We start from the raw sequence: 17777 nt of genomic DNA on the forward strand, positions 1-17777 counted from the left end.
TACTCATACTTGGTATACAGATATGATAGTTTTTTGTGGCAGGGAGCTTCTACTTCTACCGCATTTGCCTGGTAGATCCCTTTGCTAACAAGACAAAGAGGTCGGCAAATGGCTTAGAAACGCCTCTGAAAATGGTAAAATTACAAAAAAAAGTTTAATGTAATGATTCAGTAACTTTTATCTTTGCTTAAAATAGATATTTCTTTCTTGCAAGGTTTTAGAAACAACTTACATTCACAAGAAATAGAAAGTTGGAATTGACTAAAATTTTTTTCTTGTATTTTCTGGTTATAGAAAAATTGACATTTATTTGGTTTCTTGGTAGTGAAAGGATTAGTTTATAAATGGATTCAGAATGAAAAAGTTCATATATGTTATTTTCTGTACTTGAAAATAGTGGATCAGAAGGATTTTAGATGGCTCTTGCATTTATGTGGGCAGAAAATCTTTTTCTTAAGAAAAGTAAGCTTAGGTTCTTGGGGCTACAGAAATATCGGTGGATATTAGAACCATGGAGTTCTTGGATTTGCTGCACACATGGATTTCTACTGTCCCAGTTCATAACACACGTGTATCCCAGAGTGTATATTGTATTAATGTGAAGAAAAATAAACTGCAATACTCTTTCAGCATGGGCTGCTTTTGGTCCACCGCAAGGTGGATTTCATCCTCCTTATTGGCAACCAGGACCTCCAGGACCTCCAGCACCTCCCCAGAATCGAAGAGAAAGGCCATCATCATTCAGGGATCGGCAGCGTTCACCTATTGCACTTCCTGTGAAGCAGGAGCCTCCACAAATTGGTAGTTATTTAAGTTCACTGAACTACATTAGCATGATTTCTTGGCCATATAAAAAGGATGTTTTAATTTCTTAAATTGTTCTATTAGGAATTGACACTTTAAAACCCTATTATTTTATAGTCATAAAACTTTAAAATTTCAAAGAGGAGATTTTGTCAAAAATATTAAAATCTTTGAATAATTTTCTTTAAAATAAAACTTTACCTTAAACATAGATTTTGTGATGAGATAAAGTTAACATGGCTATAGAATTTTGATTTTTTTCAATGTTGACAATTTGATACATTATACCAATATATGAGCATTTTCGCCTTTTAAAAAAGACTCTAGTTTTTTCTCTGGATTCTTTCCACCCTCAGTTCATCTGATACACTGCTGTAAGATTAATTTTCCTTTCATTATTTCACTTTCCGTAAGTATTTTGCAGAACATTTCAGTTGTTAAATAACAGGACTAACGTATTCCCAATGAAAAATTTTGAATTTATTATATATCTGGAAATCCAAATCCAGCACTTAATGGACCAGAACATTTAAGTCTTTTTTTCTTATCACAAAGTAGACATTTTAGGACGATTATTGCTTCTTTTATAACTTAAGGAATAAATTAAAAAGTATCCCAGATGGAATACTTGTTTAAGTGAATTTTCAGTGTGAAATGGACTTGTGTTTGACTCTCTTCTGACTTCATATTTTAAGAAGCAATGTAAGTTTGGCTCTGAAGTAGCCCATATCACTGCTTACTGGCTTTGTAACCTTGAGCACATCTCTTAATATCTGAGTTTCAGTTTTCTCATTTGCAAAAGAGATCAAGTGGTAGTGATCATTTAGGGCCTTTTTTAGGATTGAGATGATGATGGTTTAATGTGCTTTCATAGTGCCTTGGCACATTGTAAACATTAATAGAATGTTTATGCTGCTATTAAAAGTGGTGATTTTTTTAAAAAGCGTGATGTTTATTGGGTTGTTTTTATTAGCACTGTCTTGCTGGAAAATGATAGTATTTGTTATAAACGCTCAAATGGCACCAGTATTTTTCCAAAAATTTCACAAGTTAGAAATTCAGGAATAAAGAACTCATGTGTTAGATTTTTACTTAACTGACTTACAAATTTTCTTTTTCCCATGTGAAACAGATGCAGTAAAACGCAGGACTCTTCCAGCTTGGATTCGGGAAGGTCTTGAAAAAATGGAACGTGAAAAGCAAAAGAAGTTGGAGAAAGAAAGAATGGAACAACAGCGTTCACAGTTGTCCAAAAAAGAAAAGAAGACTACAGAAGATGCTGAAGGAGGTGATGGCCCTCGTTTACCTCAGAGAAGTAAATTTGTGAGTAGAATCCCTTGACCTGAAACTCCATTTGATATCTATGTGAAAAGGTTATTGAAATAAGTATCTTAGCCTGTAGAAAAGTATTAAAGTAATTTTCCTGAGATTACCTTCAGTAAGTATATTGGGTATTATTTTTTTATATTATAGATGTGTTATTGAGGGCAGGGTAAGGAGAAAGTGTACAGTGAGTTTATAAAACATTTTATTCTGGAGAGAAATTATTCAGTGGGATGCGAGATAGGTCTTACATTGACAAACATTTGTATTCTTTTGTTGTGGTAAAGCTAACTCCCTAGTGGTGGCTTATAAATCAAAACTTAGTTAAACAGCACTAGAGAAAGAAATCTGCCCCTTTTTTGAACATTTATACTTGTAACAGAGGATATAATAACTTCTATAGTTTTTTGACATGAGCACTGAAGGAAACATTGTTTTAAGTACTTAAGTCTTCATCATGTAGGTGGCATAGGAATTATTTATTTAGCAATAATGTGCTCCTAGCTGGTAGGACAGTTATAGCACTGGCTGATATGCCACTTAGGAAAAGGGTCCTCCTCCAAAGGCTATTTTCTGCTTCAAAGATAAATCTTAAGGACAGCAAGGTTACTAGATTTAAGAAGACATTGATTTTGCTTAAGTTCAATAAAAAGCCATAAATTACTCTTTGTTTTTATAAAAGAACCATGCCAAAGATGTGTTTTTGTTCTGGATGTTATGAAATAAAGAAACTACAGACTACCACTACTACTAAGAGTTGACCTTAAAATTTGTTTTTTAAATCTTTGCATGAAATAGTGGATTTCCAGACTTGGTGGTGTATTTTTGTTGTTTTAAAAATATATTTTTATTGATTTCAGAGAGGGAGGGAGAAGGAGAGAAAGAGAGAAACGTCCGTGATGAGAGAGAATCATTGATTGGCTGCCTCCTGTATGCCCCACACTACCCAGGCGTGTGTGCCCTGACTGATTGAACCGTGACCTCTTGGTTCATAAGTCAGTGCTCAACCACTAAGTCACGCAGGCCAGGCTTGGTGGTTTTCTTAAGTGTCAAAACATTGTTTGGATTTGGAGGTTATCCTCCTCCTTAAAGATGATACCTTTGGGCTTGTGTTACATGAATTCTTCTCCTGGTTCAAATGGCCTTTCCATAGTAGTATTTAGCCAATCATCTTGTCTTCTACTTAGTAGGATTGCTGAGTGTGACTATGGAACTTCTTTGCCTAAAGTAGAGTCCCCTTTTTAAGATATGCTGTTTTGTTTGTTTGTTTGTTTGTTTTATATATATTTTTATTGATTTCAGAGAGGAAGGAAGAGGGAGAGAGAGAGAGAAACATCAATGATGAGAGAGAATCATTGATTGGCTGCCTCCTGCAAGCCCCCCAGTGGGGATCGAGTCCACAACCCAGGCATGTGCCCTTCACCGGAATCGAACCTGGGACCTTTCAATTCGTATCCACTGAGCCAAACCAGCTAGGGCAAGATACTCTGTTTAGATATTGAAAACCTAACACCTACACAGTGACAGAAACAACTGCTGGCATTTCTTCCATCTGAAGTAGACCTTATTTCTCATCTATCTGTCCATTAAATAGCTAAAAAGAAGCAAATTTCTCTACGTTTCAGGGCCAGCCAAGATCTGGAAACTGACTACAGATTTTTCATTTTAAGTCACATGATTTTAGGTAAATAGCTTATATTTATAGCTATAAAACTAACACTGAGCTGAAACCGGTTTGGCTCAATGGATAGAGCGTCGGCCTGGGGACTGAAAGGTCCCAGGTTTCGATTTCGGTCAAGGGCATGTACCTTGGTTGCGCCACATCCCCAGTGGGGGGTGTGCAGGAGGCAGCTGATCGATGTTTCTCTCTCATCGATGTTTCTAACTCTCTATCCCTCTCCCGTCCTCTCTGTAAAAAATCAATAAAATATATTAAAAACAAAAAACTAACACTGAATAATCTGATTGTGGTTCATTTACCAGTAGTTCTACAAGCCACTTATTCCAGCCATCAGATATATTGGATAGTAATTAAGTCAGTCTCTGGGCATGATGTGCTTTGGTTATTTATAAAGAAAGGTCAAAATTGACTAAGACTGGGTGGCTAAGTTGTTGGAGCATCATCCCATGAACCAAAAGGTTGTGGGTTCGATCCCCTTTTGGGGTGCATACAGGAGGCAACTGATTGATGTCTTTATCTCTCACATTGATGTTTCTCTCTTTCTCTCTCCCTCTCTCTCTAAAATCATATCCTCAGGTGAGGATTTAAAAAAAATTGTCCAGCTTGTGTGGGTCAGTGGTTGAACATCAACACATCCATTACTGGTAAAGGCATATGCCTGGGTTGCTGGCTCAATCACTAAAAGGGAGTGTGCAGGAGGCAGCTGATTGATGTTTCTCTCTCATCGATGTTTCTCTCTATCCTTCCCCTTCCTGTCTCGCTAAAATCAATAAAAATTTGACTAAGAAAAAGAAGCAAATTTAATAAAATAATTAAAATAATTTTAAACCATCTTATAATCACATTTCCTCTCAGGTAACACTAAATTACCAAATGAAATTTATCATGCAAAAATATAATTTAGAGAGAAATTTATTTTCATATATCTCTTTCATACACTTCTTTTTGGGTTAATCTTCACCACAGGATTTTTTTCCCATTGATTTTTTTTTTATTGTGGGGCGGGGGGAGAGTGGAAGGGCGGGGGAGAGACAGAGAAACATCGATGTGAGAGACACATCAATTGGTTGCCTACTGCACGCGCCCTGGTCGGGCTGGGGATCGAACCTACAACCAAGGTATATGTCCTTGATCACAATCAAACCTAGGACACTTCATTCCATGGGTTGATGCTCTATCCACTGAGCCAAACTAACTAGGGCTCATACACTTTTTGTGTTTTTGTTAAATATATTTTATTTATTTTTTACAGAGCGGAAGGGAGAGGGCTAGAGTCAGAAACATCGATGAGAGAGAAACATCGATCAGCTGCCTCCTGCACACCCCCCACTGGGGATTTTCACGCAACCAAGGCACATGCCCCTGACCAGAATCGAACCCGGGACCCTTCAGTCCGCAGGCTGACTCTATCCACTGAGCCAAACCGGTTAGGGCTCATATACTTTTTTTTTTAAATCCTGACCCGAGGATATTTTTTCCATTAATTTTTAGAGAGAGAGGAGGGGGGGATAGAGAGAGAGAAGTATTGATGTGAGAGAGACACATCTACTGGTTGCCTCCTGTACACGCCCCGACCCAGGGGATCAAGCCTGCAAACAACGTACATGCCCTTGACTGGGAATAGAACCTGAGACCCTTTGGTCCACAGACCGATGCTCTAACCATCGAGAAAACTGGCCAGGGCTATCATACACTTTTTAACTTAGGGTTTTAAAATTCAATGTTCAAGATAATGATTGATTATAAGCATGAATTTGGGCTACCCATAGTATTACTTTTTTAGGATAGTGATGAGGAAGATGAAGATGCTGAAAATGTTGAGGCTGCAAGCAGTGGAAAAGTCACCAGAAGTCCATCTCCAGTTCCTCAAGAAGAGCAAAGTGAACCAGAGATGACTGAAGAAGAGAAAGAGTATCAAATGGTAAAAAATGTAAATTTATTTTTTTATTAAAATTGTTTTGAGATATAATTGATGTGTAACATTATAGGATTTATTTTGTTTACTAGGTGTACCGGTTAATTGGATTTTTTTCAATAGATGGGGTTACACATATTTTGATATATATGCGATTTGATATGTATGCTATTTTGTTGTATTGACAGCAAGCTTCAAAACTTCATATGTCAAATTTGCTGAAGGTGTTAACATCATAGATATTTTTATGCTTAAAAATGTCAAATTCCGTGCCCCAAAAAAGAGCATTTTTGGGAAGTTTTAATTCATTACTTTATTTTGGAGAAAAAGTTATACTTCGGGAAGCTTATGGTGAACATGCTTCATCTCAAGATACTTGTGAACACTGGTTTAAACGCTTTAAAAGTGATGATTTCTATGTGAAAGACAAAGAACGCTCAGGTCAACCGAAAAAGTTTGAAGACCAACAATTACAAGCATTATTGGATGAAGATGCGTGTCAAACTCAAAAACAACTTGCAGAAAGATTAAACGTTGCTCAGCAAACAATTTCCGATCGTTTGCAAGCGATGGGAAAGATTTTAAAGGAAGGAAAATGGGTGCCACATCAACTGAATGAAATACAAATGGAAAACCGCAGTCATCAGTAAAATGTTGCTTCAATGGCACGAAAGAAAGTCTTTTTTGCATCCAATTGTGACTGGAGATGAAAAGTGGATTTATTTTGAGAATCCCAAATGCACAAAATCATGGGTTGATCCAGGTCAACCATCAACATCGACGGCAAGGCCAAATCGCTTCGGAATGAAGACAATGCTCTGCGTTTGGTGGGATCAGGAAGGTGTGGTGTATTATGAGCTTCTAAAACCAGGTGAAAACATTAATACTGATCACTACCGACAACAAATAATCAATTTGAACCACACTTTGATCGTGAAACGACCAGAATGTGCCAGAAGACATGGCAAAGTAACTTTGCTTCATGATAATGCATCATCACACACTTCAAAACCAGTTAAAGACACGTTAAAAGATCTTGCCTGGGAAGTATTAACTCACCTGCTGTATTCACCAGACCTTGCTCCTTCAGATTACCACTTGTTCCGATTGATGGCACACGCTCTTTCTGAGCAGCACTTCAAAGCGTACGAAGAAGTGGAAAATTGGGTCTCTGAATGGTTTGCCTCAAAACAAGAAAAGTTCTATTGGGACGGTATCCACAAATTACCTGAAAGATGGGGGAAATGTGTAGCTAGCGATGGACATTACTTTGAATTAAGCACTTGTGAAGTTTCTCTTGAAATTATTGTGTTTTCTTGGATTACAAAATCTGCATTATTAACCGGTACACCTGGCATAATTTTTAAAAACTATTGGTTGGTATCTTAAGCATTTAAACTGAGAACTCATGAAACAAGTATGAAATATGTATTGATATATAGATTTCCTGGGCAATAATGTCTGCAAAATCCAGTAACACCTAATATGAAATCACAACTTATAAAGCAATTACTAAGTACATTTCCTTATACCAATGTTGTAATTAAACAATGTTTTACTATAAGGGGCAATATGTCTGTTACTTTCTAAAGTGTGTTTTCTTTTTTTAATATATTTATATTTTTGTTGATTTTAGAGAGGAAGGGAGAGGGAGAGAGAGATAGAAACATCAATGATATCATTAATTGGCTGCCTCCTGCATACCCTCCACTGGGGATCAAGCCTGCAACCCGGGCATATGCTCTGACTGGGAATCGAACCTTGACCTCCTGGTTCACAGGTCGATGCTCAACCATTGAGCTATGCTGGCTGGGCTAAAGTGTGTTTTTCGAATAACGGGAAAAATTAAAAGATTTCATAGAATAAGTTTAGGAAGCACTGGGGTGGGAACACAGGTAAACGTATTTCTTCATTGTAAGAATTCTCAAAGCCTTTAATATCTGTTTATTCCTTTTCTGAGATTACGAATATAAACTGTTGTGTTCTTCATATTGAAAGACCCTTGATCTTTGGAATGTGTTTAGAAGATGCCGATTCAGTGCACTCTCATTTCAGAAGATTAGTACTGTGATCTGGAGCCCAGAGAGGCAAAGGGACAAATAGTCTCCATTTGAAGGAGCTGTTGATAGCCAAACCATTGCTAGAATCCAGCTCTATTTCAAGTCTATTGTACTCTATATTACAGCACTCAAGAAAAAAAGGACTTCATTTGACAAAATGAAATAACTGCCTTTTCCTTATTTTCTCTCCTCAAATTTTACCTTGAGCTGAGGGTTAAGTTCCTAAGTGACTTAAGAAGCTAGTGTTGTGTTGCTTACTAATAGTATTAAATGAAAGGATATGTCTTTCAACTTAAAACACCAATGGAAATTTTTATTAATAGGGACTTTTTAAATGTTTTGTCTCTACAGTTAGAATTCAGTGTCTCTATAGAAATAAACTCATTTATTTCTTGAATCCATGTGATTTTGAAATTTTTAAAAGTTCTTATAATTTAGAATTATTTTCAAGATATTCTGTTCGTTGGAATGATTGATCTGAAATGCTTTATAAAATAAAGCTTTGCCTTTTTTTCCCCACTAGTACAGGCTAATTTTTTTTTTCCTTATTGATTAAGGTTTTACATATGTGTCCTTATCCTCCCATTGCCCCCCACCCCTAAAGCTTTGCCTTTTAATTTTTTGAAAATGTCAGACTGTATTATTAGTAACTATAATAATTTAATTAGAAACAATATATATTCCTTAGATGTTATTGACAAAAATGCTTTTGACTGAAATTCTACTGGATGTCACAGATGAAGAAATTTATTATGCAGCCAAAGATGCACATCGGAAAGCAACAAAAGGTATATTGTGGGTGTTCTTGGCTTTGTTTTTCTGGGGGTGTTATGGTTTTGGTGGCTATTTTGGACTTTTTTTGTTGTCCTTGTTGAAATAGTAGCAGATATTCGAATATTCTCTTCTTGCATGTTTTACTCTTTTGGAAAGTTCAGATTTATAGACACCATATTACAACTATACAGATATTTTTGTTTTGTCCAACCTCTCTGAGCACAAATTCATAATTACACTGTTGTTCTATAAAATGTATTTTGGAAAATTCTTGTTGATGTTCAATTTATTTCACCTGATTTTTTTTTTTATAGATACCATGGTATTGGTGTATGATTTCTAATGCAATTTAGTTTTACTGATGAATTGAATTATGAACCTTCAGAGTTTTCACAGTTTACCACTTATAATTCTTACAGAGCTAGTTAGTGATTTTCCCACCTAGCCCACATATATTTAGTAACACTTAAAAATATATACTGAAAGCAAATTTAAATTATGGGCCATACCTCAAAAATAAAAATATCGATATGCTATCAACATTTTTCCTCATTATAAACCAATTTCAACTCACATCAGAATTATACTTTCAAGGCCAGACATGCTACTGGTTTAAAATGAATGTTATGTTTTTAATGTTTCTTCTCTCCCCAAGAAGCAGCAATAGTAGTAGATTTAACAATACCATAGACTCTCATGACTATGAAATCGTGGCTATTTGTGTTAACATGTTGTTCCTGTTGTTGATGTGATACAAAGCTCCTGCAAAACAGCTGGCACAGTCCAGTGCACTGGCTTCCCTCACTGGACTCGGTAAGTGTTCTCCTTATTTGTAAGAGGGCCTTAAAGGGAAAAATCACACTTGTCTCTACATGTTCTATTTTGAAACTGTACTGTTCCTACTCAGTTTATAAAACCTGAGATCTTAGGGTTATATCAGTCTCTAAAAGGTTTGCCTTTTTTTTTACTAAAGCATTCACAGTGGGATTATTGTAAATGTGGTGACTAATTCATAGTTAATGAGGCAAGTTGTAATAGTTATAATTTAGCCATGCTAGTACTTAAACTCACTTTCAAAATGGTTGCCTTAGAGAGGAACCTATCCACTAATGGTTTTAAGGACCTTTATTTAGGTTGTGTTGCAGCAAGTTAGGTTTACCATAGAGGAAAGGGTTTATCTTCTATTACCACAGTAGTGATGTGTTCATAGTTTTCTATTTGCATGTTATATTATCAAGTATATAAAAGCTTGAATTTGCCTTTTCCACATTATTTCAAAAATTAATCTTTGTGAGGATCAACAAAAATGGCTAGAACCAAATGCCCATGTGATTTTGTTATTACTATTTAGATCACTTCAGGGTGGGGAGTAGTTTTAGCATCTTACCATTTCTGCACAGTCAGAATTACAGTATTCTAATTTTTTTAGGGGAAAAATACTTAGCATACTACCTGGGGATTTCTAAGCTTTGAACAATGAAAAAGTTAATTGTAGAACTATTTTTAGGATCATCATAAATTTTAAGGTAGTTGAATGGCTTATGCTTTAGTGAGACTTTGTTACTATACTATTAAATGGTTTTATTGGTTAGCATTGACAGTAAAACAAAACCATTATCACGATTCATTTATGCTGACAAATATATGAAATATTCCAGAAAGAATAAGATACTAAGTATCAATTTTCATGAGGGTTCTTAAGCATTGGAATTTATACTTCTCCCCACCCCGAATAAGTAGATTCTTCCAACAAAATGCAATGTAAAAAAGAATGAGCTTTCTTCTTGGACCGTAAAAAGTTTTTAGTGCACAGAATAATTTTTCCATATGATGGACTGGGCTTTATGCACACAGGTGGACTGGGTGGTTATGGATCAGGAGACAGTGAAGATGAAAGGAGTGACAGAGGCTCTGAGTCATCTGACACTGACGATGAGGAATTACGGCACCGAATCCGGCAAAAACAGGAAGCTTTTTGGAGAAAAGAAAAAGAACAGCAGCTGTTACATGATAAACAGATGGAAGGTACAACTTTTACATTCACCTAATTTTGTCCAGTTTTGTTTGTGTTTCTTTACATTTTTCAAACAACCTAAAGTATCAAAGGATGGAATTGAGGCTACATCCTATCTAATAAAAGAGTAATATGCAAATTGACCATACCTCCACTACACCCACCAGCCACGCCCATCAGCCAATCAGGAGCGAATATGCAAATAAACCCAACCAAGATGGCTGCGGCCACGGAGAGCAGGAGGGAGGCTTGGGTTTCCCCAGCAATGGAGGAAGCCAAGCTTTCTGCCTGCCCTTGCTGGCCTAGGCCTCCACTCAGTGCTACAAAGTTTCAATGATAGAAGATAAATAAATCCCAACAAAAATGGTGGCAGCCACAGAGCTCGAGGAGAGCAGGAGAGCAGGAGGCTAAGGTTGCCCCCGGTGATGGAAGAAGCCAAGCTTCTGCAGCCCTGGCCAGCCTAGGCCTCCACTCCAGGCTACAAAGTTTCAATTATAGAAGATAAATAAATCCCAACAGAAATGGCTGCCGTCACGGAGTGAGCAGAAGGCTTGGCTCCACTCCAGAGTACAAAGTTTCAAGTGTAGAAGATAAATAAATCCCAGATACCAGGGCCTCCGCTTGGGTCGCTGGGGGGCGTGGCTGGCCTGCGAACCACCACAGGCCCCTCGCCCAGGCTGCCCCCTGCCCTAAGGGAACCCCCACCCTGATCCGGGACACCCTTCAGGCCAAACCAGCTGGCCCCCACCTGGGCACCAGGCCTCTATCCTATCTAATAAAAGATTAATATGCAGATTGACCATCACTCCAACACACAAGATGGCTGCCCCCATGTGGTCAAAGATCCTGCCCCCATGTGGACACAAGATGGCCACCACAAGATGGCCAGCAGGGGAGGGCAGTTGGGAGAGACCAGGCCTGCAAGGGAGGGCAGTTGTGGGTGATCAGGCCAGCAGGGGAGGGCAGTTGGGAGGGACCAGGCCTGCAAGGGAGGGCAGTTGGGGGCGATCAAGCCTGCAGGGGAGGGCAGTGAGGGGTGACCAGGCCAGCAGAGGAGGGAAGTTGGGGGTGACCGGGCCTGCAGGGAAGGGCAGTTGGGAGGGACCCAGGCCTGCAGGGGAGAGCAGTTGGGGGAGACCAGGCCTGCAGGGGAGAGCAGTTGGGGGTGACCAGGCCTGCAAGGGAGGGCAGTTAGGGGCAAACAGGCTGGCAGGGGAGTGGTTAGGGGGTGATCAGGCTGGCAGGCAGAAGCGGTTAGGGGCAATCAGGAAGGCAGGCAGGTGAGCAGTTGGGAGCCAGCAGTCCTGGATTGTGAAAGGAATGTCCCTGCCCAGTGGGATTGGGCCTAAACGGCCAGTCGGACATCCCTCGAGGGTTCCCATATTGGAGAGGGTGCAGGTTGGGCTGAGGGACAAACCCCCCCACCCCCGCACGAATTTCGTGCACCGGGCCTCTAGTTATAAATAATAAATGAGTCGTAATTGAAATTAAGGATTTTGGCTAATTTGTAATTTTTATCAAATGTAAACTCAAAGTTAATTTTAGTATTGAAAATATATAGTTTAGGAAAGGTAAACTTATCTGGGGAGAGATTAATATCAGGGGCTATAAGTTAAGCTATTTCAGTGTATTTTTATTTCTTGTTAAAGTTCTTTAAAAAAGTTTTGAAATGGGGGAAATATATATGTAAAACTATTGAAAAATAATTTGTAGCTAGGATAATTAAGGGTAATAGAGGACTTTATATAAATTACTGTAATGAGTAGTACCAATATTAACAGTTTACATAATGATACTAGGAATAATAGAGAATTTATTTTTGGAATATTTTTATTTGGACAATTTGAAAGGTAATTGTTAAGAGTTTGCAGCCAAAAATTTCGTATAAATGACTTATTACCTTATTACCTTTATTGGACAAAAGGGAAATTTTTTTCTTGCTTCACATGTACCTCTGTACCTTGGTACTCTGTGGCTATACTGTCCAGGAGGTTAACTAACCCAAGTTGAGATGTGCTGTAGGTATTAAATATGCACTAAGTTACAAAGACTTTTAATGAAAAAAAGATATTTCCATATTCATTTTAATTGATTACATGTTGAAATGTTAATATTTTTTGTTGTATTGGGTTTATAAAATAAAATTTTAACTGTTTATTTTTACTTTTTTAATGTAGTACTAGAAAATTTGACTTTGCTTCTGTGGCTTGCTCTATTGTTATAGTCTGATAACATGGGAGTTTTTCATTGTACATTTGACTTAATATTTTTGTCTTTTTTCTATTTCAGAAGAAAAGCAACAAACTGAAAGGGTTACAAAAGAGATGAATGAATTTATCCATAAAGAGCAAAATAGTTTATCATTACTAGAAGCACGAGAAACAGACGGTGATGTGGTTAATGAAAAGAAAAGAACTCCAAATGAAACTACATCAGTTTTAGAACCAAAAAAAGATCATAAAGAAAAAGAGAAACAAGGAAGGAGCAGATCAGAAAGTTCTAGTAGTGGTAGTTCTAGTAGCAATAGCAGAACTAGTAGTACTAGTAGTACTGTCTCTAGTTCTTCATACAGTTCTAGCTCAGGTAGTAGTCGCACATCTTCTCGATCTTCTTCTCCTAAAAGGAAAAAGAGACATAGTAGGAGTAGATCTCCAACAATTAAAGCTAGACGTAGTAGGAGTAGAAGTTACTCTCGCAGAATTAAAATAGACAGCAATAGGGCTAGGGTAAAGATTAGAGATAGGAGAAGATCTAATAGAAATAGCATTGAAAGAGAAAGACGAAGAAATCGGAGTCCTTCCCGAGAGAGACGTAGAAGTAGAAGTCGCTCAAGGGATAGGCGAACCAATCGGTCCAGTCGCAGTAGGAGTCGAGATAGACGTAAAATTGATGACCAACGTGGAAATCTTAGTGGGAGCAGTCATAAACATAAAGGTGAGGCTAAAGAACAAGAGAGGAAAAAAGAGAGAAGTCGAAGTATAGATAAAGATAGGAAAAAGAAAGACAAAGAAAGAGAGCGTGAACAGGATAAAAGAAAAGAGAAACAAAAAAGGGAAGAAAAAGATTTTAAGTTCAGTGGTCAGGATGATAGGTTAAAAAGGAAACGAGAAAGTGAAAGAACGTTCTCTAGGAGTGGTTCTATATCTGTTAAAATCATCAGACATGATTCTAGACAGGATAGTAAGAAAAGTGCTACCAAAGATAGTAAAAAACATTCAGGCTCTGATTCTAGTGGAAGGAGCAGTTCTGAATCTCCAGGAAGTAGCAAAGAAAAGAAGGCTAAGAAGCCTAAACATAGTCGATCGCGATCCATGGAGAAATCTCAAAGGTCTGGTAAGAAGGCAAGCCGCAAACACAAGTCTAAGTCCCGATCAAGGTAGTATACTTTTTAAAGTATTTTGTCTGATTTTTTTAAAAATTTGACTGAATTTATTCAAAGTTGAAAGTGTCCTTTCTCTCTCTCTTTAATAAACTCAGATTGGTACTTGATAAATGATCATAGTCTTAAATAATTTTAGAAATATAATATTAGTTATTTAAAAATTACAGATTCTTTAGTTTAAAATACATTTTTATTTTTAAATTTTGTCTTTCCCTTTTCTTTCAGATCAACAACCCCTCTCCGTCGTAAACGCTGAGGAATGATGTGGCAAGAATGCCATGATGTTTAAAAAATTCCATGAGTTTTAAGGGCTTGTCTCATTATAGAGGCACATTGTGGCTGTGTAGGTGAAACCAGAATTTTTTTTTTTAAATCTGTAAATAGGTGTACTTTTTCCAAATGCTGCTCCGTTAATAGGATTTCTTTGTATTACTTTTTTTCCCCCCGAAAAATAGTGCACAATAAGACTATAAACATGCCATTCTCTTTCAGCTGTAATATTCTTAAAATTATTCTTGAATGTACTGTGATGTCAATAAAGCTCTTTAGTTCATTTTTGTTAACCTCTTGCACCTTAATTTTATGATTTTAAAATAAGGAACGTACTTTTATAAAAAGGCAGCTGGAACTTTGTATAACAAGTTTTAAAGGTACTTCCTCCCATATCCCCCAAAGAAAATGGTTTTATCTCAATAGTCTGTCAAAGTTTGTAAATTTGTACCCATGAATTTTTGTCAAATTCCAACTTTAAGGGTGTGGAAGAGGGCCAGAAACAGACATTTACTTTTTATTTGGAATCATTAGACAGCTTTCTAAACTTTTCCTATTTAGGGGATTTTCAAGTAATACATTCTCTCTGTGTATAAAGTATGGTTCACTCCTGTAAAATGAAATTGCTGGATTCAATCAAGCCAGTGTACCAATTAGAGTTATTATAAGGAATGATTGTGTTTGACTCTATTAGTCAAGTCTGGAACTATATTCTGCAGTTACCCACTTCTGTTTTATAAGTGTATTTGAAACACTTTGGGGTTATTACAGAAATGAAACTCACAATTCAATATATTTATTTATATATTTTTAAAGTATATGACCAGCTCAGTGGAGAAATGTTGTATTATGCAGGCTATGTCAGTCTCATAATTTGAAATGGTTTTGTTTTGTTAGTTTCTTAAAATTAGGCTCAGTGAGTGGTCTAGCAATTTAAGGCAGTTATAACTTATGAGTAAAATGAAGGCTCTACAGGCATTTTAATGCTCAGCTGCTTTCAGGGTTCATTTTAATGTGATTATTCACTTATGCCACAATAATCAGATAAGTCTCTAAAAACAAATGCTTTTAAATTTTAATTTAAAAAGAGCAGGTGCAGGTCACAGAAATGTTTTAAAGTATGCCTTTTTACCAGCAATAGTTAATTTTAAAATAAGCCAGAATTTTGCCAAGATCAGTATTTCCTCAAAACGAAGATAGAAATAGATTTGTATAGTGTGCTCTTGTACCTCTACATAGTTCTTAAATAATTTTGAGCAGTTATGCATTTATCTAGAGGAAATAAATCAACTGTGAATAAATGCATGTTTACCAAAATGGTTGTTTTACAGTGCATTCAGTTCTGATATTTATAAAGTTGACATTTCACAGAATAACTTTTAAATAGTTTAGAATTCTATATAGTTTAGACATCAGTCACATCTGGAGACAAAATAAAGGAAAGTGTGCAATATTTTTTATGTAGGTGAGCTAACATGGTATACCTAATTGTAGAATTACTCAATTAATTTGTAATAGATAAGTTGTATAACATTTTCATATCTTAAAATGTTTTTTAGATCAATCTTCAAGTGAAATAATATTTTCAAAATAAAATTCTACGGAAAAGTTCTGCTGGCTATGATATGCACATTTTTGGGCAAGATATGAACTAGAGCCAAAAGCAGTATTTGAAAGCTTTATTTACTCTGCCATAATATGCAAGCCTCTTATTAAATCTGTAGATATTTTTAAAAACACAGTCATGATGTGTGTGATTATTAGTAGACACATTAGTTTTATAGATTTATTTTTATGGATAATTTAGAGAATTCATCATTTCATTGACATGTAATGAAGTATGTTTACCTTGAATGGTAAGATTTTATAAAATAGGTCTTCCATGATTTGGGATGTGAATGCTAAAACTTACACATAAGTTCATTAAATGTATAATTTAATTATGAAATCTTCTAAATAACACCACCAGAAAATTGATAGATTCAGCTTTTGAGACAATCATTGGTCTGGATTAGTTAATAAAAACTGTCTTAAGAATTTTTAAAAAAACATTTCTAGTGTATTCATCATATTTGTTCTTGTGGAATGGGGGTGAACCACACCAGTAAGAGCATAAAATGTAATTTGGAAGAAGTAATTATAAGATTTGTTTTAGGCCCCAAAATATAAATAAAAATTGGTGTGGAATCTCAGTGTATGTTTTCTGCCATTGTAAAATGTCTTTTTTAGCATCTTTCTAATATACAATAGGTGAATTTTACAAACATAGTTTCTTTTTACATAGGAATTATGTAAGTTCTAAAGTTCCTATAATACTGTCTTCTGGAAATCTTTTCATTTAAACTGAGTTTTTCTTCTGTTACATATATTAAAATCTATTTTAATTTACCGAAGTTTCTAAAATGGTCTACTAAGCATGGTTTAATGGAAATAGCGATATATTGGATTGTCCTAGCTCTAATACTTGATGTATTTCGGGCAAATCACTTACTCATATGGGCCTTAATTTCTTTTTTTTTCTTTTTTTTCTTTTTTTTTTGGGGGGCCTTAATTTCTTCAACTATATAAAGGTGGAATTAGATTATTTCCAAGATCTTTAACACTTAAAGCACTTAAGTTCTTCAATATTAAGTAGAATTTGGTTGTAAAGTCTAAACCTAAATGAGAAAATGGGCTTTTTATTAGTCCTAAAATAACTCATGCTGTATTATGCAGGTTTGTATCAGTTTAACATGGCATTTATTTTTATTTTTAACTTTTTAAAATCCTCACCCAAGGATACTTTTTCCATTGATTTTCAGACAGAGTGGGAGGGAGCGGGAAGAGAGGATGACAGAGAGAAAAATCAACATTGATTGCTTGTCTGAATGGGCCCGACTGGGACTGAACCCACAACCGAGGTACATGCCCTTGACCAGGGGCATGCCTCAAGACCCTTCTGAGACCCTTCCATGTGTAGGCTGAAGCTCTATCCACTGAAATACACAGCCAGGGCTAACATGGCATGTCTGAGTTATATTTATACCATAAAGGTTTATCAGGTATAGAGTTTTCTAAACACACATAGGTTAAATCTGCCACATTCTGATTATGGTAAGTTAAAATTATTCTAATAATTCTAGTTAACCAATTTATGTGAAATTTTATAAATGTGAAAATTTACCAGTTAAACTCTGTATATAGTAGTATATCATTTTAAAGGAATAAAGCTGTTAGCTGTAAGGGAGCACATTACCCTTAACTTGAATGAAAAGAGTTTATATAAAATTGAATTTAAAATTATTAAAGATTTTTAGTTTTATAGTAAAATTGTAGACTAGTTGACAACACATTTATGGGCGATACCATAGCTCCAACAATGGCTATATACCATATAACTGCAAATCCTTTCAGAACAATTCAGGTTTAGGTGTCTGGGAAAGCCTTTTGCGTTTGTAGAGAAAAACCGTATGACCTAGTTTTGCTTATCTGAGTCAAACTAGCGGGTATTCAAGAAGCTTTTGATAGACAAAATACTGATTGCCTTTGTTGAACTGAAAATGTGGGAAGGCTCT

The 17777-nt window shown here is 36.2% G+C and overlaps 1 protein-coding gene across 1 annotated transcript; it reads left to right on the forward strand.

Moving 5' to 3' along the window:
• Nucleotides 1-6: 6 nt before the first annotated feature.
• Nucleotides 7-14312, forward strand: PNISR (PNN interacting serine and arginine rich protein). The gene is made up of 8 exons (XM_079779871.1): nucleotides 7-801; nucleotides 1937-2127; nucleotides 5592-5729; nucleotides 8472-8571; nucleotides 9317-9370; nucleotides 10412-10582; nucleotides 12861-13947; nucleotides 14179-14312. Exons 2-8 carry the CDS (start codon nucleotides 1990-1992, stop codon nucleotides 14207-14209), a joined length of 1719 nt encoding a protein of 572 aa, XP_079635997.1. The 5' UTR covers nucleotides 7-801; nucleotides 1937-1989; the 3' UTR covers nucleotides 14210-14312.
• Nucleotides 14313-17777: the final 3465 nt, after the last annotated feature.

This window comes from Cnephaeus nilssonii (assembly GCF_951640355.1).
Source record: "Cnephaeus nilssonii genome assembly, chromosome: 9".
Classification (NCBI taxonomy): Eukaryota; Metazoa; Chordata; class Mammalia; order Chiroptera; family Vespertilionidae; genus Cnephaeus; species Cnephaeus nilssonii.